The 24,320-nt window shown below is 39.0% G+C and overlaps 2 protein-coding genes across 3 annotated transcripts; one reads left to right on the forward strand and one right to left on the reverse strand.

Annotated features, from left to right (window-relative positions):
• Positions 1 to 4,183: 4,183 nt before the first annotated feature.
• Positions 4,184 to 12,426, reverse strand: LOC108093009 (tyrosine-protein phosphatase non-receptor type 21). The gene is made up of 7 exons (XM_017192911.2): positions 12,041 to 12,426; positions 9,424 to 11,353; positions 8,370 to 9,189; positions 5,373 to 5,591; positions 5,138 to 5,314; positions 4,758 to 5,081; positions 4,184 to 4,690 (listed from the first exon to the last, which is right to left on the reverse strand). The coding sequence occupies exons 1-7, from the start codon at positions 12,123 to 12,125 to the stop codon at positions 4,562 to 4,564; spliced, it is 3,684 nt and encodes a 1,227-aa protein (XP_017048400.1). The 5' UTR covers positions 12,126 to 12,426; the 3' UTR covers positions 4,184 to 4,561.
• A 1,012-nt stretch (positions 12,427 to 13,438) lies between these two features.
• Positions 13,439 to 23,388, forward strand: LOC108093001 (NADPH--cytochrome P450 reductase). 2 transcript variants are annotated; one of them, XM_017192899.2, is made up of 7 exons: positions 13,439 to 13,655; positions 18,757 to 18,939; positions 19,108 to 19,450; positions 20,480 to 20,604; positions 20,658 to 21,259; positions 22,189 to 22,837; positions 22,908 to 23,388. In XM_017192899.2, exons 2-7 carry the CDS (start codon positions 18,773 to 18,775, stop codon positions 23,050 to 23,052), a joined length of 2,031 nt encoding a protein of 676 aa, XP_017048388.1. In that variant the 5' UTR covers positions 13,439 to 13,655; positions 18,757 to 18,772; the 3' UTR covers positions 23,053 to 23,388. The 2 variants fall into 2 exon arrangements, with proteins under 2 accessions (XP_017048388.1, XP_017048389.1); XM_017192900.2 differs by lacking the exon at positions 13,439 to 13,655 and adding an exon at positions 18,351 to 18,441.
• The last annotated feature ends 932 nt before the right edge of the window (positions 23,389 to 24,320 follow it).

The raw sequence follows: 24,320 nt of genomic DNA on the forward strand, positions 1-24,320 counted from the left end.
GTTATATCATTTACTACTATTAAGTAAAATTCAAAGCAATTTGATATCAGTTAAAGAAAATGACGCGCCAAACTGTAAAAAAAGTCAAATGTTACAGTTTTGCACTCTGGTTATTTTTTTAAGAAATATTTTTATTAATGTTTTTTTAATAGTGAGTTCACATCTCCTTGGACTTTTTTAGCTCTTTTATGCGTCTGGGCATATTTTGGGTATACCGTCGTATCATTTCCGGGGGAATATCATTCCATACACCCTGTTGCCGCTCTCACAACTCCTTCATTCCACTTGGAGGAACTGCATATTTCTCCAACTGCGATTTCACATGACTCCACAAGTTTTCTGTTGGATTCATGTCGGGAGATTGTGGTCGCCACTTCATAGATTAAAATTTCTGTTTTGAAATCCAATTTTTTACCAATATGGACGTGTGCTTGGGGTCGTTGTCTTGCTGAAAAACGCATTTTTCGGCAGAAAGACCCAACTTTCCAAAATTTCTTTGGAAGATTTTCTTGTAAAATGGATAGATATTGCTCCTTTCGCAATATTCCATCGATTAATAACAAGGAACCAACTCCATTTAAATTAATGATCCCCCAAACCATGATGGAACCGCCACCGTGCGGTGCAAAACTGTAACATTTGACTTTTTTTACAGTTTCGCGCGTCATTTTCTTTAACTGATATCAAATGGCTTTGAATTTTACTTAATAGTAGTAAATGATATAACCTACAAAACCAGAATAAGATCTTCAAAATCCGTGCATTAGAAAAAAAGTTACAGACTTTTGAAGTTGAAACAATAAAATCGTGTTACAGTTTTGCTCGTCAGTGTATGTTATTAAATTTTTCTGTTAAGAAATAGGGGGTCGGTTTCGGACCACTACTTTTGAGTACGACCAAAAAGTAGAGTTTTATATTTGCCTGAATATCTAACGCTTCAAAGCACCTACGCACTTACTAATCAATTAGATGTATAGTAAACTGATCCCTCTACATAGTAAATTTTTGAACTGAACTGAAAAATTGATTTTTCTCACCTTTATCGCCTTTGCCATTTAGGGGGTCGGTATCGCACCACCCTCCCCTACTATGTTAGAATTGCCTTATACGCGATAAGGTATGTAGATAGGCTTTAAATGCAACGAGTTCGTGCACATCAAACACAACAATAGCAAGCAAGCACGACCTAATGAAATCGGCCGAATCTGCAGACGCAGTGCTGCTGTAATTCGAACAGAGCTTCTTTTCACTGCGTACCGGCAATATTTTTTTGTGGCAAAGCTGAAGAAAATTTGATGACCATAAATAAATTCCAGGGACAATCGTTACAAGTTTGCGGAATCAACTTGGTGTTTCCCTGCTTCGCTTCGGAGACCCGTCTTTGTTTATTAACGTACCACAAAATAAAACAAAAAAAGAAGAAAGAAGCTCGCTTTGGCAAGCCGAAGCAGTCATCAAATATGTCAAACAAAATATATGGATTTTTCTATACACTTTCTACATTTTCGACGATTGTTATATGACAGCTATAGGATATAGTCATCCGATTTTCATGAAATTTAATTCGTAATTCAAGAGTCGTTAGGAAACTTTATATTCCAACAAGAAAGGAAGCTATACCCTTGCAGTCATCAAATATGTCCAACTAAATACATAAGGCTTAACAGCATCGAAGCTATGACGATTTTTCTATTAATTTTCAATATTTTCGACTATTGTTCAAATGACGGCTATATAATATAGTCGTCCGATTTTGATACAATTTAATTTGAAACTCAAGAGTCATTAGAGAACTCTATATTACAAAAATCATGCTTGTCTGATGAAAAACAACGATGTTATCATTTTATTTCCGTTATTTCTATATAGGTTTTACGATCTTTTCTATGGCAGCTACATATATGATAACGTTGTCGGATTTTAATGAAATTTTTTTCTCGATTCAAGGGTTATTAAAAAAATCCATACTTTGAAAATCATGCTAATGGGATTAAAAACAACGATATTATAGTTGTTCCATTATTTATATATATCTTTCCTTTGGCAGCTATATGATAGAGTTATCCGGGTTTGATAAAATTTAATCCGAAATTCAATAGTGGTTAGAAAACGCCATATGGAAGAAATCAAGTCGATCTGATCAAAAACAGCTGCCTGAGAATTTTTTATTTCATTCTCCTCTATTGGAGCCATCCGATATAGTCGGTCGATATATACTGCGTACAATAACTACACACCTTTTGGGAACGTTTCAGCAAGATAGCTTTAAAACTGAGAGACTTGTTTGCGTAGAAACCGACAGGAGGACAGACGCACAGACGTATTTCGATTTAGATCGTGATGTTGATCACGATCTGAGTCTGGGTCTGAGGTGTCTCCTTCACTGCGTTGCAAACTTCTGACTGAAATTATAATACCCTTTGCGCAGTATATAAGTCAAAACGGGCCGGATCGGCCGACTATATCGGAATAATCGAAAAAAAATTATAACATCGATGTTTTTCATCAGACAAGCAAGTTTTCGGCTTGCCGAAGCTCGCTTCCATTCTTGATTTCTTATGAAATTTCTTTTATTTCTCGATGATCCCTATGGTTTCAACGATTTTTAATTCGTGATCATAAAAAAAAACCATGTAAAATTATATACAAAGCCGCTTATGCCCAGTTAAATTACTTAGGAAGATTATTCCATATTTCCGATGGCAGCTATAGGATATTGCAATATTACAAGAGGCATTATAAACAAGGGAAACTAGCTTCGGCTCACCTTGCAGTCATCAAATATGTCGAACAAAATACATAGTAATACATTTGGGTTGCCGTAGCTCCTCAGTACATCCTGATCAAGAACATATATGCACATTTCTTTTGGGGTTGCAAGTGCTTATTTCGACCTGTTTCATACTTTTTAATAAACGCAGTATACCCTTTTACTCTACGAGTAACGTGTATAAAAGGCTTAAGCATGCACAACTCATTTGTTATTTTTCAAATCGGCCCGTTATAGCCGATTTCAAATTACGCGGCCATATACAGTTGCCACTTTCGAAGATTGATCCCGCCCCATTGTCATAACGTTTGCATACCCTTGCAGAGCAAAGGGTATTATAATACGATCTGAATCGAGATTCCTGTCTTGTTTGATAATACTTTCGCTAACCCTAGAGTTAAAGAATTTTATGTCATATACCCGAAAGAAGAAGATGCAGACCGTAAAACCTTTTTTAAGGCAGGTTCTCACCTTGTAGGGCCGAAAAATGGCACTTTAAAAAAAAATTGTTTTGAGAAAACGGTTAAAGATAAAAAGCTGACATTTTTAACTTTATTTGAAAACATATTTATTTTGCGAAAAAAATTTCAAAATTGAAAAATCAAAAAAGGGGCGGGAGGGGGCGTTCCTCAGTTGCAACTTTTCGGCAAAAAGGTGTCCCGCTTACGGAAGTGATTCAGCCAAAACGAGTAATCGGAAACACAAGAACCAAAAAGATTCTTAAAGTGTACAGTACTGTGCAGAAAATTAACTAGAATCAGAAAAAAAAATGAAAATTGCAAAAGTTATTAGCTTTTGAAAAAAATTTCGATTTTCGCGCTCTTTTTCTCACTAATTATTTTCTCAATTAAACAGTTCTCAATATTTTTAGATAATCCTAGTTCATTAGTTAAAGGAAACAATTAGGAACATTAAAAAAAAAATTTGATGACGATTGGTTAACCCCAACGCCTTCAATTACTTCCGTCAGGTCCGAAAAGGTGGTTACGAGATAAACGCGTTTAAAGTTTTGGCTTCAAATGGCCGGTGCTCGACATGTGCTCCATGTAAAGCCGAAGGGGGCAATTTGCCCCGGGCCCCACGTTTATGGGGGCCCCGCGCGATACGATATATGATATATATGATGATATGTAAGGATTGACAATCTCCCAAAATTGAATTTTGCCCCGAGCCCCAGACTACTTCTGTGCGCCCCTGCCTAAAAGAGTCTGTTATTTTTAGTTAGGAGTTTCCTAAACTGTGTTACACGATTTTAACTTCGTTTTTTACAAAATTAAATTATATAATTGAGCTGCGTTACATAAATTTAACTTCATTTTTTAGAAAACTAAATGATGCAAGTTTAATCCTTTCGATAGCTGAACACGCATCCGGTCATTTAAATGTTGGGCGCTGTTCTAAAAGATTATCCAGTTAACTCGTGTAGATTTTTTATTTTTATTTCGTACTTTTAAAAAATACACAGTAAAACCACAATTTAACGAATCGCCTTTAAACTTTAGCGGCTGTGATAAGTTAACTGGCAAACTATCAGGCTAATCAAAAACAAGACGCTATCTGTATATATACACATATGTTTATGCAGTAGCCATCGTTATGGGTTTAGTTCATGTAGCAAATCTAAAGCTTATAAACATGTTACTACAAAATGTTGAAGATTTTGGGGGTTAAAAGCTGCCGATAAAAGTAATATTTTAACTGAGTTACAATAAAATTGTTCGCTTTTGAGGAATTTTATCTTAGATGATTAAAATACTTTTAGCCAAGTTTTCCATTTGTTAAAATTCAACCCTAAATCAACCTAGTTCGTTTTAAATAGGTAATGAGCAGATTGTATATAAACTTGTATTGCGCTAGGGATGGTATAATGCTGTCCCGTTGATGTCGTAGTTGGCCAATTACACGAGGTATATCTAGATCCTAAAAATTAAAAAAAAAAAGTTTTAAGTTGAAGTAGTTAAAAGTAATTCAGCCCTTGACCGCTCACCTCGTTGTGGTCCAGGGTATAAAGCAGAAGATCAGCTGTCAAGGTTACTCCAGAGCGTCCCCCTCCCTCCAGGCAGTGTATAAGGACCGGTGGGTTTGTGTTGTGTCCCGGCGGAACTTCCTGTGTGGATGCCAGTCTTACTGAGTTCAACTCTTCGAGAAAATCAAGAAAGTGATTAACGTCGCGGGGACAATTCTGCTCTGCCCAGTCTGCATACTGCAGATACCAAACGGAACGGTACCGACGTGATGGTACGTGGTAAAGGCGCAACTTAATAGTGGTGCAACGGTCGCTGGTTTGTGAGAATTCCTGATATACTTGGAACTGGAAATAAGAAGGACCGACTAAGATCATTTTGCAAACTAACAGAATTCACAAACCTGTCCAAACTCCAGACGCTGCTGACTGCTGAGAGGAATATAGCTCATATCCTCGGTTAGCTGAACAACCAGGTAAACATCTGCCTCCCATACACACTGCCAAAAGATTCGCATGGTAAGCGACTCTCGTGGGGATTGAGCCACAATGTAAAACCTCTGCTTAGTGCCCACAGTGGCCTTAAAATACAAAAAATGTTATTAATTAAATGTTATATAATTTAGCGCTCATACGCACAGATATGTACGAGGCATTAGCGTAGCCGTGACGATTGTCCATTGAAGGAGTCAGTCGCACTCTATTGTCATCATACGGCAAAAAGTTTGGATCGTGATTCTTTGGCTCGTTCTCATCAAGAAGAGCACATTCATATAACGCGTTCTCCCGACGCTTCGGTATACGTTCAAACTCCATAAACAACTGGGAGTCATTGAGCTTCTCATCTAGTATTTGGCACTGAAAATAAAAATAGTTAAAAACTAACGTAAAAGAAGAGCCAGTTTATACCAAGCCTTTATTATTTGTACCTTTCCTATATTATAACTTTATTTCATTCTCTCTTGAATTAAATTTCATTCTATTCGAATGACATCATATTTCGAAATCTATATAAAACAAGAAAGAAAGCTAGCTTTGGCAAGCCGAAGCTTAAATACTCTTACAGTTATCAATTATATCACACAAAATACTTAGAGGGTTTTCTATGAATTTTCTATACTTTCGACGATTGTTTATATGACAGCTATATGATATGGTCGTCCGATTCTTTTTAAATTTAATTCTAAATATAGATTTTTCGATCTTTCCTATGGCAGCTATAAGATATAGTTGTCCGATTTTTATGAAAGAGTTATATAAGTTATATAAGAGTTGTTGAAAAACTTGATATTCAAAAAATCATGCTCGTGGGACAATAAACAACGATGTTATCACTTTATTTCCATTAGTTCTGTATAAATTTTTCGATCTCTCTATGACAGCTATATGATAGAGTTAAACGATTTTGATAAAATTTAATCCGAAATTTAATAACAGTTCGAAAACGCCATCCTGAAGAAATCAAGTTGATATGATCAAAAACAACGGCTTGAGAATTTTTTATTTCATTCTCTCGTATGGGAGCAATCCGATATAGTCGGCCGATCCGTTCCGACTTATATACTGCGTGCAATAACTACACAACTTTTGGGAAAGTTTTAGCAAGATAGTTTTAAAACTGAGAGACTAGTTTGAAGAGAAATAGACAGACGGACAGACGTACAGACGTATTCTGATTCTACTCGTGATGGTGATCAAGAATACATATATGTATACACTTTATGGGGTCTGAGGTGTCTCCTTCACTGCGTTGCAAACTTCTGACTGAAATTATAATACCCTTTTGCTCTGCAAGGGTATAAATATGATAAAATCGTTGTTTTCATCAGAAAAGAATATTTTTTTCAAATATAGTTTAGACTCTTGATTTTCGAATTTATGTATGTCGAACAAAATATATAAAGGCTAAACAACATCGAAGCTATGACGATTTTTTATTAATTTTCCATATTTTCGAATATTGTTCATATGGCAGCTATATGACTATCGAGAAATTAGTTTCAGGAAAATCTGACTACTATACAGGGGCGTAGCTACCGCCGTATATGCCGTATCAATTATACGGGGCCCCCGGGCCAAGGGGGCCCCCAAAGTGTGTAAGAGTGAATATTTAAAATTTGACTTTTATTTGTAAAATGGGTAAATAATGTGATAAATAAATATTTCTTCTCACAATATTTTGTATACCCTTGCAGAGCAAAAGGGTATTATAATTTCAGTCAGAAGTTTGCAACGCAGTGAAGGAGACACCTCAGACCCCATAAAGTATATATATTCTTGATCAGCATCACGAGTAGAATCAGAATACGTCTGTACGTCTGTCCGTCTGTCTGTTTCTATGTGAACTAGTCTCTCAGTTTTAAAGCTATCTTGCTGAAACTTTTCCAAAAGGTGTGTAGTTATTGCACGCAGTATATAAGTCGAAACGGGCCGGATCGGCCGACTATATCGGATAGCTCCCATACGAGAGAAGGAAATAAAAAATTCTCAGACCGTTGTTTTTGATCAGATCGACTTGATTTCTTCAAGATGGCGTTTTCTAACTGTTTTTGAATTTCGGATTAAATTTGATCAAAATCGGATAACTCTATCATATAGCCGTCATAGGAGCGATCGAAAAATATATATAGAATTAATGGAAATAAATTGATAACATCGTTGTTTTTTATCCCACAAGCATGATTTTTTGAATATCAAGTTTTTAAAAACTCTTATATTGAGAAAAAAGTTTCATAAAAATCGGACAACTATATCTTATAGCTGCCATAGGAAAGATCGAAAAATCTATATAGAAATAACGGAAATAAAATTGTAACATCGTTGTTTTTCATCAGACAACCATGATTTTTGGAATATAGAGTTTTCTAACGACTCTTGAATACCGAATTATTTCATCAAAATCGGACGAGTATATCATATAGCCGTCATTTGAACAATAGTCGAAAATATAGAAAATGAATAGAAAAATCGTCTTAGCTTCGATGTTCTTTAGCCGTTATGTATTTTTTTTCGACATATGACTGCAAAGGTATAAAAGCTTCGGTTTGCCGAAGCTAGCTTCCTTTCTTGTTTTCTTTTGTGAAAAATCTTTACCTCCATATAAGGGCCCCCAAAAAATTTTTTATACGGGGCCCCGACAAGGCACGCTACGCCACTGCTACTATATCATTAATTTCAATACTCAATCAATTTCATTACAAGAAAGGAAGCTAGTCGTCCGATTTTGATGAAATTTAATTCGTTATTTAAGAGTTAGAAAACTCTATAATCGGTCTCTGCTCTCTACCCATTAATCGAAAAGAATCACTAAGTCCGCGTATAACCACAAATTTCTAAAAATTTAAATGGCAGCAATAAAGTTCACTGTTTTAAAATTGTATAGTTTCGTCGCCTTCTCGGTAATTTTTCTTATTCTTATATATGATAAGTAATTCGATTTTTATACAGGACGCAGAAAAAATTTTTAGGGGGATTCCGGACCCCTCGGACCACCCCCTGCGCCCGCCCAGTTATACAAATAACTTTTTAATATCTATTATCGCAACTACTAAATGTCGATCAAAACGCATAACCAGGGATTGTGACTGTAATTACAATACCCTCTGCAAGAAAATACAAATTGAAATGCTCACATACCAGTTTGTCCTTAGAACACCTCCCGGAAATGGGCTGCGGCTTGCTTACGCCCGTTGACCAACGATGTGGCACGTTGAGATCATCTTGGGCCAGCTTCAGCTTCGCTGCCAGCTTAGCGTGCTGGCCTACGGTCGTGGCTTTTTCCCTGCCGAGTGTGGCGGACTTTTGTTTGTCGGGAGTTTTGCTACGTGACAAGAAGTTCCAACGCTTCTTGCGCTTTGAGTCCTTGCTGGCTGCCGATGAGGACGTAGTGTCCAAGGTCGAGTTAAATACGGAGCTGGTGGAAGCGGATGTATTGGCAGAAATATTCATGGCACTAAGTTGCTGTTGCAGTGTGTCTCCGGCCGGCGTGATGACGTCGATAGTCGACTTGTTCAGGCTAGCTGTTGCGCGATGTTGTCGTGAAGGAGACGTGGCTCCCATATCCGGAGCAGCGCTTGTGGCTCTGGTGGAACGCTTAGGGGCCTGAGGCTCCAAAAAAAGCAGCTCCGTGCTGGCAGCGCGGTCCGCCCCGTAATTTTGTATGTTTCCCTCGTCAGGCTGGGAATTAACTGTGACAGTGACAAGGTTTTTGGAGCTGGCATTCCGCGCAGCCGGAACGGGGACAACACCTGGAGCGGACTGTATCGACGAGGCTCGCTGACGCATAGGAAGGGGGACGTTTTCGTAGATGGGCTCGATAGACCCATTCACTAAGCTCCTCTGAAGGGGCGCAGGCGTAGCCGACTTAAGCGACGGCGCAATCACCGGAGGTGGAAGCTGACTGCTGTCTGACGCTTGTACCGAACTACGATATCCACTCGGAGGCTGAGTAGGCGAACTGGAAAATAAGTAGAGGTGTAATTCAAAGTTTTCAAAGAGAGTAGTTTTTTGGCACCCCCAGCTTATTCTAACTAATCTCCTTAAACCGTTAAAGTATTCCTTGTTTAACTTATAAAGGTATCAAACTTAAAGCTACGGATCCCGAAAAGCTAGTGGTATGTCTTTTTGAGAGTATTAGTTGGTTGCACCATACGGCCCAAAAGCGAAACTTGTTGACATAAGATCCACATACCTCTGGGTAATCGCCGCAGCGGCAGCCGCTGCCTGGCTCATCGCCGACTGACGCAGCTGAGACATAATGGACGGTTGTTCCTCGATCATGTTGAGGTTCTCAAAGGTTCCGTGCGGGGGCAAATAGGGCTGCGAATGCCCCATGTGGCTCACATACTGGTACTGATGCAGCATAGTGGCCCCGGAAGAGGTGGGAATGTTGCCGTTATGTCCACCAGTGGTCAGGGCCACGAACTGACCGCCATTGAAGAGCGTCCGGTTGGAGACTAGATCCGGCGATGATCCACTTACATAGTTTCGATAGCCCTGCAACGGACGGGGGGTGGCCACGGCTAGATCGGGCGTTGAGGAGGAACTCAGCCGGTTGACATACGGCGGTGGCGCCTTGTGACGCATCATGTGCATACGCTGTGAGAGCTCCATATACGCCTGCGCTGTGCTCATTGGATGTGACTGCGGTTGCTGCTGCGCCTGGTACAGGTTTATGTGGTGGTGCAGGGCAACTGCCGGCTGAGCCACATCCGGATATCGATGCGCAGTCAGGTGACCATACAGCATGCTCTCGTTGTACACGCCAGGATTGTGAACATCGGGCTGCGAGCCCGCATAGTAGGTGTTCCCGGGTGGGGATAGCGCCAGTGCCACGTTGTGGAGCTCCGTCGAAGGTGTGCGGTACTTCAGTTGCACCGCCGTCTCATAATCCGGCGCAGGACGGTATGTGGGCAGCATCGCTTTTAGGCGTTCTCGTTCCTCGATGTTATTATTGTTGTTGCTGCTACTTCCGTGGTGCAGCATTCCACTGCTGCTGTGCAAGTTATTGTTGCTTAGGTCCAGACAAGAACTGCTTTGCCCCAATAACTGGCTGGCACTGGCGGTCAAGGAAATATTCGAGGAAATCATCTGTTGCTGCTGCTGAATCTGTTGCTGCTTTTGGATATGCTCCTGTTGTTCTGCAGCTGCCGCTTCCGCGTAGTCATACTCGACGTAACCGACGCTATCTACTCCCAGCTGACCACTCTCAACGTCGACACCACTTCCCAAGCTCGACGGCGTGGCGGTGTCGATGTAGCGCTTGAAAAACTTATGCTGACTTATGGTAAGCTTCCAGAAGTACCGAGCCGTGTCTGCTTCACTGAAAATAAAGCTGCCCACAATGCTGCCTCCGCCGTCCACCTTGTTCTGCTCGATCTTAATCGTTCGCTTGTCAATGGTCACCGTGTGGAAGTCCTTCCACGGAAAATACTGCCGCCCATTGTCCGCGCTCACCACCATTCCGTTGATAGCGAGACCCAACAACAGGTCGTTGCCAAGCGTGTCCTTGGCGGCGAAGCGCTCTTCCCCATAGCCGTCCAGTTGTTGGCAGCACTGTATGTACATCTCCTCCGCCTGGCTTTGGCCCAAATGGGCCAGCCCAGCCTGCTGTTGCAGGACCTCCATGATCAGACCCTCCAGCATGCTGTCGTCGTTGGCCAAGCCCTGCATGTTGCGCGGCAGAACTAGTGACTTCTTTAGGTAGTCCTTGCTCTGCTTGTCGCCCTGATAGCTGTCGTACTCGGCTTGACGGCAGTAGAGCGCCAAAAGGATGGCCGTGCGGATGTCACAAGCGATGCGTCCCTCGTAGATGTCGCTCTTCAGCTGAAGGAAGTAGTAAAAACGAGTGGCCTCGTCGCTCAGGTGACGCACGCCCGTGGTTACGTAGTGGCGCACACGCAAGAAGATCTTCGGCCCTACCGCGTACTTTTCCAGCTGACGGCTGAGTGATCTTTCCAAATCAATCCACTTGAACTCGTCTTCCTTGTCCTTCCCCTTCACCAGATACCGCAGTCCGAAAAACTCCGGCTGCTGGATCAGCAGACGCTGGCAAACGTTGTCCAGGCATTCCTGTCCCTTGCTCTCCGAGCTGATCGTGCAGTCCACCGTGCTGGAGGTGTCTGAAATGGCAGAGACAATGAAAATGTGCTGTGACCGTCGACCAAAGCGGTAACAAAACAATTAGGCCTGCCCGCAGCGCTCGGAGGTATTAACATATTAATATATTTTGATTCCTTATTCGATTTATGAACGAAAATTGTCAGCACACCCCTTAAATAGCTTCTGTTAAATGATTTGTGTTTTATCCACCACCTGTTTTCATTTAATCAGTATATTTAAATTTCTGTTTGGCCCAAGATCTGAAAATCCGTATTATTTGGTAACTTTTCATTAATTTAAAAACTCCGAGTTTGGAAAATAAAATTTATATATTAAAAAACTGGAAGAGGTAAAATATTGATTCTCCTCTACGTTAATATACTTCTCGCAAAGGTTTTTGTGAAAGTTAAACGTATCGATTCTTTTTTTACCTAAGAAATATTACTCAAAGATATTGAGCTCCGTTTTCTGTTAAGGAGAAACAATAAGGCATCAAGTGTGTGTGTGTGAAAGGCGATAGAAGACGGGACCTTATTACAATGCCGAGTTACAGCAAAATCGTGTTGTGAATACATTCCCAATTAAAAAAATCAACAAGTGTATAGGCCAGCGACAGCTGTTAAGTTCTGGCTTTGTCACCGAGGGGCTTCTGCCTTCTTGTTTGGACGCGCTACGCCCCTCGAACTGTGGGGTTTACTTTTACTCACCCAGTAGGTGATGCACTGATATGACAAACAAACTCTTCGACGTAACATTGTACTGACGACATTTTTTCAAGAACTTCAGTGGCATTTCCAAGCCGTGTTCTGCTTTCTGTCTGCTTGTTCGTCCGCGGTCAGTAGTTGGCTAAAAAAGTAGCAACATCGACGCATTTGTGGAGTAAATTTCCCAACTAGAACGAGCAAGCTTTGGCTCAGTTTCGAAGGCACTGCGGTCAAGGCACTTTCGCACACGTGAGCGTGTGGTAAACAATGGACCCCAGCTAAAGGATCGCCGTTTTAAGAGACAGTTGAAATTAAAATTAACAAAAACTAAAACGAACAGGAGGCCGAGCAGTGTTGCCACATGGCCAATTGACTTTCCCCCTAAAAAAAATTCCCGTTGTCCACATAAGTTGGCAGCGCCAGCCGCGAATTTTTTTCCACTTTTTAAAACATTGGTTCTTATCTCGGATGGAATGTTTGTCTTCTTTCCCAAAAATGATGCGATTCCTTCACACAAATCGCAGTTATGCAAAAAAAAAAAACAGCAATCTCTTACCTGAAAACAACAAAAAAAAAAACCGAGTAAGTCTAATCCTAAAGCTAAATTGGGTAAAGTTGCGCTTTAGCGGCTTTTGCTAAAAATGGGCTAGGAAATTTATTCTTTTTTAAAAAAGCGGAAAGCGTAAATTTAAATTATTTATGTGTTAAAATAGCTATTATCACTACCGCGAGACAACCTGTTTTTAGAACATTGCCATGTTTTTCAAGCGAAAAACTTTACCGGGAAGAATGTATTGTGGATGAAGAGTGCTGCAATTGTGTGAAAATTTAATAACAAAAGAAATTAAACAATTTCATCATGTCAGGCACTGCCAATTTTAGTACTGAATGCTGTAAAGGTTGCGAAATGACTCAGAGTGATTTTATAGTACTGAGTGAATATCCAGAAAATGGCTTTTGTTTTTTGCTATTTTTACAAAAAAATAATTAGAAATCACAGATTCCGCCACTATTTTTATTAATTTTTAGGTCCCAAGGTAGCTTTCTTAAAAAAGAATAAAATTCCTAGCCCATTTTTAGCAAAAGCCACTAAAGCGCAACTTTACCTTATACGGGGCTTCTCATGACAGTAAAATTTAAAAGGTGTCGCAAAAGTAAATAACATGTAATAAACGTTAAAAAAATTTGTGTTCAATGTTTTTTGTTCTATACATTTTTTTTTTTTTGCGACTCCTCTTTTTTAAAGTTACGCCTAACAATACGTACACTTCTTTATTGATGCTAGTCCACGTGTTTCAAAATCAACCGCTTTGTTTTTGACGCTAACTTGACGAAAATGTTTTTATAGACAAAGGTATTTTTTGAGCCACGGTCACACTACGCGAAGCCGTGGTGATCGAACTTAAGAAGTACGTGTTTGCGTTTCAGTGTAAGCCCATACAGCATACAGTTGCTGTTTCCGCCGTGGTATTTGTGACTCCCCTTCCACTTTAACTAAATAAATCAAATTAAGAGCTTTGTTGTGCTCATATCGGGTTAAACAAGGGGAACAAAACGGAAGAGGCGCAACATCGAATCAACGGATCGTGTTAGAACCAAAATCAGCGCAGCAAATTTGGTGAGTTGCAAAAAAAAATTTTTTGGAAACCCAACCCACAGGGCCACACGTAGCCGAAATCCATAAATTAAGTTATGTTTCGATTATTTGATATGCGACGAGAGCGCTGCATTGACGGTCAAGGTTAAAACGACAAGGACAGATGGAGCAATCACACACCACATCAAAACTCTCGCTCGCACACACATGCGCTTGCGAGCGAGTTTAAAGTTCAGTACCTGTTGCTGAGCTCGCTTGTTCTCTTTCTCTCACATAGGGACTGGTCTTATATCTCGCTCTCGAATACTCCAATCCGCTAATCTCCATGTAATTAGATTAAAACAGTTTTGTTATCTTCGTTCGCATTCTGTAGAAATGTTTTCCACGCATTTTATCATTGATCTCGCACAGGTGACGTTGTCTTAAGGCTGCTTCCTGTGCTACTTTCCTTAAATTGCTCGCAGTATACATAAATATGTAATCTGATTGTTTCTATGTAAACTAGTCTCTCAGTTTTAAAGCTATATTTCTTAATCTTTACCAAAAGTTGTGTTGTTATTGCATGCATTATATTAGTCGAAGCGGGACGGATCGGGTGACTATATAGGATAGCTCCCATACAAGAGATCGAAAAATAAAATTATCACGCCGTTATTTCTGATTTTATCGACTTGATTTTTTTCAGATGATGTTTTTTAACTTCATGCTATACAATTTCGAACTAAATTTTATTAAAATTGGATAACTATATCATATAGCTGCCATAGGAAAGATCGAAAAATCTATATACAGTCGAGTCCCGATAATTCGAAATGGCAAGGGGATCACTTTTTTTACGAATTAGACGGGAATTCGATTTATCGAGATTTTTTTCAAGGGTTTTTTTTTTCAAGGGAATAGAATTTTTTTTAAGAATTATCGCGATTTTCGATTTAGCGGGGTACGTATAATCGGAATTCGACTGTAGAAATAACGGAAATAAAATTATTACCTCGTTGTTTTTCATCAGACAATCATGATTTTTGGAAAGCTGTCATATGAACAATATCGTCATAGATTCGATGCTGTTTAGCCTTTTTGTATTTTCTTAGATATATTTAATGACTGCAAGGGTATATAAGTTTCGGCTTGCCGAAGTTAGCTTCCTTTCTTGTTTTTTTTGTCTTTCATCCACGGAGAAGGTTTTAATCACTGTAGCAGTGAAGGAACTTTTTTCGCGCCGTTGAAGACTGACTATAACTTAAAAATTATTTAATTTTTTTCTATAAAAATTTCACTGTAGTAAAACATGTATAAACATATTCTTAAAGTTTTGAAAAATTTGGTTAAGTATTTTTTTAATAAAAATTCACAAAAATCACATTATGTTTAGGCCGTTGCACTAGTTGTGCCCCTTAAACTTATTAAAGCAAATCCCATAAAACCCGTTAACTTATATACAACTGTTTTAATTTATTTGTCATTATTTTCTTATATAAAGCACAATAAAATGTAATGTTTAATAAACATTAATAACGATTGCCCTTTGTACATACTTTTTTTTTAATCTTTCTAAAAACTTTTTTTTTAAAAGTAGGTAGTTTAAGAAGCTGTTTGTTTAATCCCAACTTGTCAATGATAATGCGCCCTGTGGATGTGGGAAGTATTTTTATCAATGGAACCAGCATGTTCAATACTATTAGAAATTGGATTTTTCAGACTCTGAAAATAGCTCAATCTCGCCAAATAAGCAAAATTGCTGAATAAATAATTTTGTAAGGGATAAATTTCTTTTAAAAGGCCTCAACGATGACACTAAATATTTTAAATGCGAACTGAATTTTTTTACGTGCTCTTTATTTTTACACATTCAAAAAAATATTCAGTTATGAACATAACAAAGCTGGCAACTTCACCTTCGGGTGAGAAACCCTAGAAATAATTTTTTTTGTCAAGTTGTCAATTTTTGTCTGAGTTATAGTTGTTATACTAAAAAATACTTACGTTTACTTACTTTAAACTTAAAAAAGATCAGGTCAAAGTTGGGGCCATCTGTACACGATTTTTCTTACTATCTTTGGCTTTCAGCAGAGGATTTCATTATACATCATACTAACCAAAGAGCCAAGAAATACTTTTTGTGTTTGCTCTAAACCTAATCATTTGTCTAGCAAAGGTTATGATAAGAAAAGTTATTTGTGAGCGAAAAAAATGCGATGTCATGCTTACTGTATTATTTTCCTGCCGAGCCAAACGAGGAATTCGAGACTGTCATGGTGGTTAGGGAAATTTCAAATCGCATGTACTAAGGCAGATTCTCAGCATTATCGTGTCGAAGGCGATGGTGTGTCATGAGCTAGTTGTTTGTTTTGACTACACCATAGAACCTTTTTTTAAGGTGAGATAAAATGAGATAGTTCATCTGATTTAATATATTGGAATACACAGAAGATGGCTTGTTTTAATGGAACTTCCTGGCCACAAACTCTTTTTATTTTTGGTAAAAAAAAAAATCACGAAAAAAATCTAGAATCTAAACGAGCCGAAGCTTATATACCTTAGCAGTCATCAAAAATTTTGAGCAAAATGCATAAAGGCATAAATTTAGTATATTTTTACCAATAGTTCCTATGACAGCTATATGATAAAGTCGTCCGATTCTTATGAAATTAAATCCGAACTTCAAAAGTCGCTAGAAAACTTTATATTCAAAAAATTTGTATCTGCGTTGAAAACTTCTGCCAGAAATTATAAACACTCTGCAAGAGTATACAAAGATATTATCTTCTAATAAAATAATGCTTTAAAATCTATAAATCTATATTAAATAAAATAAATAAATCGAAAAAATGTTGATGAAAAAATAAATGTTAAGGTTTAATGCGCAATAAACCGTGTTTTTATTTTTACTATGAGCACATACCTCATTTAATTTGTTTATATTTATATTTAAACGCCTTATTTAATGTTTAGATACATTCGAGTATGGCGATTTCACTAACCAATAGTGACTGACCTATTGTAACTAAGCCTACGGGACTTACTCTTAGTGACTAACCATGACGACTGACCTTTTGTGGCTGACCATTAGGGCAAAGGTTGTTGCCGGGCTAAAAGAATTCTAACGCAATAGGCACGGCTGCAGCTGCTCATTGACTGTTTAGTCATGCTCACACCAAAATGCGCATAATTTAAGTCAGCTTAACAAAAAACCATTAACCATTAATCGGATATTTATATTATATTTTATTTACCTATTTGTTTTATTTATGTTTTTACCTTTGTTATAAAAAGCTATACCCCTCGATAAATTAAGGTTTGAGTGCATTTATGCATTAGTTATTTTACGTTGAAGTAGAAGGAGAGTTGTCTTTAGAAAAGTATGATTTATATGCCTGAGCAGTTATCCCAAAATTTGATTAGAAGCGCATTTTAAAATAAGCGATTAGTTTTATTTGATAGCGTTGTAAGTATAAGTTTTTTAAACTATTTAAGTTCTAATGTAATTCAGACGTCAAGACTCTTTCATTAGTCGATATTGGGTGGCGTCCGCTGAAGAAGCGCACATAGTTCACAATGGTTGAAAAGTGACCTATATAAATTCACCAATTTGATGTTTGCTTCCACTTGTTGTCGGTTTTAGTCGTTATCGTCAGCTGTGTGTCACCACGGAGCGTCGGACACCTTTTTTCAACTAAAATTGTCGATTTGCATATGCTTCGTACGCTCGGTTCGGAAGCCTGGATGATTAATATTTATTTTCTGCCTTCGCTGACCACAGCAACAAGAACTATTACGCGAGTCTATTCAAAGTACACACCCGAAGCAGCGCGTTTGTAACATTAAAGCATTAAGTCAAATGCGAATTCAAGGTGCAACTTCAAGACTTTCAAGCACATAAACAACGAACAGACAAAGTCAAATTTCCTGTGGCTTAAGTTTGGTTTCAAAAAGCAAGTCAAGTGAAATATCTTTTATTAAGGCACTAGATACAACTGTAACTTAACAAAGTAATAAAATTTGATTTAAAGAGCTGCTAAATAATTTCTTTATTGAAAAAACTATTTTATTGTATTAACAATTTTTAAAGTAGTCTAGCTCCGTACTTGAATGCTAAACAACATTAAAATGTCGACTTCTTTCTTTATCAACTTTCTTTAATTTCTCCGAAATTAAAAATTAATTCGTAATTCAAGAGTCGTAAGAAAACTTTATATCCCAAAATTCATTGATTGTAGGATCGGAAAGAATATATACCCTTTCAGTTAGATCTTAAATGTAGAAAACGACGAGACTTAGTTTTTTTATTTCAATTCTCCCTTAACACTTTTTTATTCCAAAAATTATGGTTGTATGATAAAAAACAACAACGTTTTATTTTTTTCCATTCATTCTATATAGATTTCTTGACTTTTTCGATTGGCAGCTTTATGATATAGTCGTCCGATTCGGACGTTTACTAGGCTCTGTTTCATTCATTTCAGAATCAATAAAATAAAAATGAAACACCCTTAAAGAAACGACATGAACAAAGATCACTAGTATCACAAATATATTAAATTGAAAGTAAACTACTTTAGCTTTCATTATCACTTTTTGGAGTAGCTTTGGCTTTTTTGCTGTGACTTGGAAACAACGCATTTCAAATATTTTTATTCGCTTTCATCATATCTCTCAATTGGCGGCGACGTCCGATAGGCGCAGTGCATAAAACCTGTTGTTGTCGGCCGGCAGTGAGCAGTGTTCTGTTAAGCCGAGCAGACGTCGCGTCGTAGTAGTAGGAAATCTAATTCACAGTTTTAATTGCACAACTGCAAGTGTGATCGAGGTGCGCTAATAATTGAAGTAAAACCCCCTGCCAAAACAAAAAGACTCAAGGTAGAATCGATTAAAATCCCATTAGATAGTCGATTCCAATGTCACACGCTGCTTTTGGACCAATCCGCTAATGCGCTACCTTGCACCGTAAAAATAAGTGCGGAAGCAGTTTACAGTTAGACGCACAGTCGATGCTCCGTAAGCTCTGGCTTACGTGGAATACATTAGAGTGCGTGTCCAAAGTGCGCGTCATGCTAATCGAGCTCGAAAAAATGTTATGCAAAGCGAAAACTAAAGCGCCGTGAATTTCGTGCCCTTTTTGCAGTCGCACACTTTCCACCATGGCCAGCGAGCAAACAATTGAGGGAGCAGCAGTGAGCGGCGGTGACGAACCCTTCCTGGGCCTGCTGGACGTGGCCCTACTGGCGGTACTAATCGGCGGTGCCGCATTTTACTTCCTTCGCAGCCGCAAGAAGGAGGAGGAGCCGGCCAGGAGCTATTCCATTCAGTGAGTATTTGCAAAACAAAAAGTTCAGTAAGTAATCTGAAAGAATCTATCTATCTTATCTAGTTGAAATCCGAAAGTAAAGTTATCTCACTTGCGTTCTTAATAAAATTTTAATTTAATTATGATCGTATCATGATGGTTTTAAAAGCATTTTCTTATTTTGTACAGACCCACTACAGTTTGCACCACCAGTGCGGCTGACAATTCATTTATTAAGAAGCTAAAAGCCTCTGGGCGCAGCCTTGTTGTGTTTTACGGCTCGCAGACCGGAACTGGAGAGGAGTTTGCCGGCCGCCTGGCCAAGGAGGGTATTCGTTACCGTCTGAAGGGCATGGTTGCTGATCCCGAGGAGTGCGATATGGAGGAGCTGCTGCAACTAAAGGACATATCTAACTCATTGGCTGTTTTCTGTCTCGCCACTTACGGTGAGGGAGATCCCACAGACAACGCAATGGAGTTTTTCGAGTGGATCACCAACGGTGATGTCGACCTGTCCGGGTTAAATTATGCGGTAAGTGGTAGCCCAATAACTGAAATCGGCGTTATCTAAACAAACTTTAATTACACGACTCACACTGGCCTCGAAATGGGGGACATATACCGTTATGCTTATCGAGCACCGCCCCGTCGATAAGCGATCGTTTGTTTCCGTAATCACAATTTCGTAGAAGTTTTTGTATTTTGCTGCAGCTGATGTAGGGAGAGGGATAATATTAGTAACGACACTGTCCAGGCTCCTAATACAAAATAAATGGGAAAAATCTAACAGCTCCAAACAACTGCTATTATGATGCTGTAGATATTCTAAGTATTTATATTGGTTAGCGTTGTTGTGGTTTAAGTAGCACTTGGCAAAATCTTTTGATATGTAGCCTTTACTAGAATCTAGTTTCCAAGATCATATTTAGATGGTTCTGGTTAAGTATATTTGTAAATATAAGGACTTTAGTGTGATATACTTGTGTGATATATTTTCCAATATTTTGAATGTGGGATCTGCAAGTGACGCTTAAACTTAATCCACTATTTTTAAATTCAAAAAATTATTTGCAAATCTTTGGTTATAGCCTTGCTCAAAAAAGCGTTGGTCGGGCTCGCACTTACGTAGCAGTTGTCGTGGGGAATTTTTAGTATGTTTTAAGAGAATTATCTGTATCCAATTGTGTTCTGTTCACTTGCAATTTGGTTATTTTTATCATTTTTACTTTGCGGATTCGTTTCCGACGATTGTTGATGGGAAAATGCAGAATACGCTTACAGCTTCAGCTTTCTTTTTCGGGATTGGTCGCTATCAAAATTTCCAGCTGAGAATCGCGAACCTTTTTTTATATAGTTTACGTAATAAAACTTGCGCGCTGAAACTAAAGACGGAAAGGAGGGTAAAACAACTTTTAAAATTATAGAAACACCATGTGGAAGCACAATTGTTGTGGTTTTAAAATCGTTAAAGGGTTTCGAGATATGCAACTAAGTTAAGTTAGGTCTATATTGTACTTTGTGCATTTCATTTAATCAATTTATCTGTTAATCAATTTTATAGGTCTTTGGGCTGGGTAACAAGACATACGAGCATTACAACAAGGTAGCCATCTACGTCGACAAACGGCTGGAGGAACTGGGCGCAAACCGAGTGTTTGAACTAGGACTGGGCGATGATGATGCCAAGTAAGTAGTCAATAAAAATAAAAAATCACCCTCATGTTTTTTTTACCCAATAGCATTGAAGATGATTTCATTACGTGGAAGGACCGCTTCTGGCCCGCCGTATGCGACCACTTCGGAATTGAGGGCGGCGGTGAGGAAGTCCTTATCCGCCAGTACCGTCTGCTGGAACAGCCGGAGGTGCAGCCTGATCGTATCTACACTGGAGAGATTGCCCGCCTGCACTCCTTGCAGAACCAGCGCCCGCCATTTGACGCCAAAAATCCTTTCCTGGCACCTATTAAAGTTAATCGCGAGCTTCACAAGGGCGGTGGCCGCTCCTGCATGCACATAGAGTTGAGCATCGAAGGATCAAAAATGCGGTACGACGCTGGCGATCATGTGGCTATGTATCCTGTTAATGATAAGAACCTTGTGGAGAAACTCGGACAGCTGTGCAACGCCGAACTGGACACTGTCTTCTCTCTGATTAACACCGACACTGATAGCAGCAAAAAGCATCCGTTCCCATGCCCCACCACATACCGCACTGCATTGACCCACTACTTGGAAATTACCGCCATACCTCGCACACACATCCTCAAGGAGCTTGCCGAGTATTGTACTGACGACAAGGAAAAGGAGCTGCTGCGCAGCATGGCCTCCATTAGTCCGGAAGGTGAGAAACCACTTAAAATTTACTTCAGCTAAGTCGGTACCACAATTTTTAATCAACCCTCAAAAACCTTCAAAGTGAAGTAAGAAGTAAGTTTTAACGGGCGCGTTATATCCGTGTTGTGTTCAAAAAGTAAGGCGACTTTGTATTTCTAAGAAAAAATATTTATTTATCTAGTTTACTCACAAGCAAACACACTCATTTTCTTACAAGCAACAAATTTCGGCACAAACTTTGGTGAAACACGTCTCAGGCCCAAAACGTTAAAAAAATGTAATGCCGCGAGCCTAGATAGTGATTCAATAAGTTGTGGATGTGCTTGATCGTTTTCATTAGTTGTTAAAGTGCTTGGTCGTCCAGAGCAAGGCTCGTTATTGAACCACTTGTAAATGTAAACGTTTTCCTAACCCAGAACAGTTTCATTGAATGCCACTGTCAATATTGCAAGTGTTACGGAGCACTTAATTTAATTTTTTACACAAAGTTTGCTGCAAATACTTTGATCCATATTTATCGATAGCACAAAATCGTCGAGCATCCAAAACACTTATAGCCTTCGTGGTTTTCCAACCAAACAAAAAATGCCATTGACTTGAAATCAAGTACAGATGTTTAAACAGATTGTACCAACATAACGAAACCAAAAAACCGATAATATAAAATAAGTTGCCCGTTACAGTACAATATTACTGAATTATTTGGAAAGTATATTGGCGGGGATTGTTGTTTCAGAAATCTATAACACCCATAGTTTATGATAGTTATGGGTATCTCATCGCATAGATTCACGACGTTCTTCTTGTTTGATTTTTTTAATCAGGGTCAAACATGGCTAATCACACAGTTTCTTTGATAATTTTTGCCAAAAATTGACCTAATACCATTTTTTACACGTTTATTAACGACTTGCGTTTGCATTTGAATTGTTACAGGAAAGGAAAAGTACCAGAGCTGGATTCAAGACGCCTGTCGCAACGTGGTTCACATCCTGGAAGACATTAAGTCCTGCCGCCCACCCATCGACCACGTTTGTGAGCTGTTGCCGCGCTTACAGCCCCGTTACTATTCCATATCGTCGTCGGCTAAGTTGCACCCCACTGACGTCCACGTTACAGCCGTACTAGTGGAGTACAAGACTCCCACTGGACGCACAAACAAGGGCGTGGCTACCACTTATCTGAAAAATAAGCAACCCAACAGCGGCGAGGAAGTGAAGGTGCCTGTGTTTATTCGCAAGTCGCAGTTCCGACTACCTACAAAGCCAGAGACTCCAATTATAATGGTAGGCCCCGGCACTGGTCTTGCGCCTTTCCGCGGTTTCATTCAAGAGCGACAGTTTCTGCGAGATGAGGGCAAAACGGTGGGCGACTCGATACTCTACTTTGGTTGTCGTAAGCGCAGTGAAGACTACATTTACGAAACTGAGTTGGAGGAATGGGTCAAGAAGGGCACACTGATCCTTAAAGCTGCCTTTTCCCGGGATCAGGACAAGAAGGTGTATGTTCAGCACCTGCTCGAGCAGGACGCAGATCTGATATGGAACGTGATTGGCGAGAACAAGGGACACTTCTACATTTGCGGGTGAGTTGTCCGAACGGATCAGAATATCAGATACTATAAAACAAACCATATTAACCATATTCTTAACCAGGGATGCTAAGAACATGGCGGTGGACGTTAGGAACATATTAGTACAAATTCTTTCCACCAAGGGTAACATGAGTGAGGCTGACGCCGTGCAGTATATCAAGAAGATGGAGGCTCAAAAGCGCTATTCGGCCGATGTCTGGAGCTAATCTGGTCCATAAGTTAACCTATAAGCATAAAGTTTTCTAGTTAATTAAGATATGTAAGCGTAATTTTTGGTTTGGGAACTTCTTGCTGCAGTTCAACAAACAATGAATGAGTAACGATTAAGAATAACTAGTTTAAATGACACTCTAGTTAGCTCCTGGACTGTTCAGTGGGGCAAGCTAAGACGGAATCTAAGTAACGAAATGAGCGGAGTATCAAGTTATCGATTTAAGTAGCTTTGTACAATTGCAGATTAATTCGACTTTTTTAGGCATTTTATTTTGTATTTTCTGGGTGATTTCAAATACAAAGCATGTTGTGCAATTTTTAAAATAAAACTAAAATTGTATTTTCGTAAATAAATACATATTGAGAAAAAACTGTTGACTGCTAAAGTAGCCTTCGAATTGTAAATCTACCCAGCGCATCAAAACTTGTGGATTTTTTCGACAGAATTTAAAGCGCATAAGCTATAAAAATACGCTTGCAGAGGGTTGTAAAATTTCAGTCAGACTTTCGTTTCATAAGCCTGGCTGAATGGATTTAGACATGTACTTCTGTCTGTCTGTCTGTTTCTACGTAAACTAGTTGCTCAGTTTTAAAGCTTACTCGCTGAAACTTTACCAAAAGTTATAACTGCCATGGGAATAATCGGGTGACTATATCATATACCTGCCATGGGAAATCAATATGATTTGAATTTGAAACAAGAAAGGAAAACTTTATATTCCAAAAGTTATTCTTGTTTGATGAATAGCAACGAGGCTATAATATAGATTTCTCGATCTAAAAATCGTGCTCGTGGGATAAAAAACAACGTTTTTATCATTTTGTTGCCATTATTTATATATGTACATCGATCTTTCCTATCGCAGCTATACGATAGAGTTATCCGATTTTAATAAAATTTAATTTGAAATACAAAAGTTGTTAAAAACTCCAACTGGAAGAAATCAAGTCGATATGATCAAAAACATTGGAGTAATCATTTTTCGATCTCTCGTATGGGAGCTGTCTGATAAAGTCGCCCGATACGGCCCGTTCCGGATTATATACTGCGTGCAATAACTAAACAACTTTTGGGAAAGTTTCTGTAAGATAGCTTTTAAACTGAGCGACTGAAAATGCAGTGTGTCGGACAACTGAAGAAGTGACCAGTGCCAATCTCAGCTTAAAGAAGTGGAATGAAATGACCCCTTTTTGACCATCATTGCCCACCTTTTAGATTTTTTTTGCCCTCCCCCCATTTCGAAGAAATGGATTTTCGACC

The sequence above is a fragment of the Drosophila ficusphila genome, unplaced genomic scaffold (genome assembly GCF_018152265.1).
Source record: "Drosophila ficusphila isolate 14025-0441.05 unplaced genomic scaffold, ASM1815226v1 contig_636, whole genome shotgun sequence".
Classification (NCBI taxonomy): domain Eukaryota; kingdom Metazoa; phylum Arthropoda; class Insecta; order Diptera; family Drosophilidae; genus Drosophila; species Drosophila ficusphila.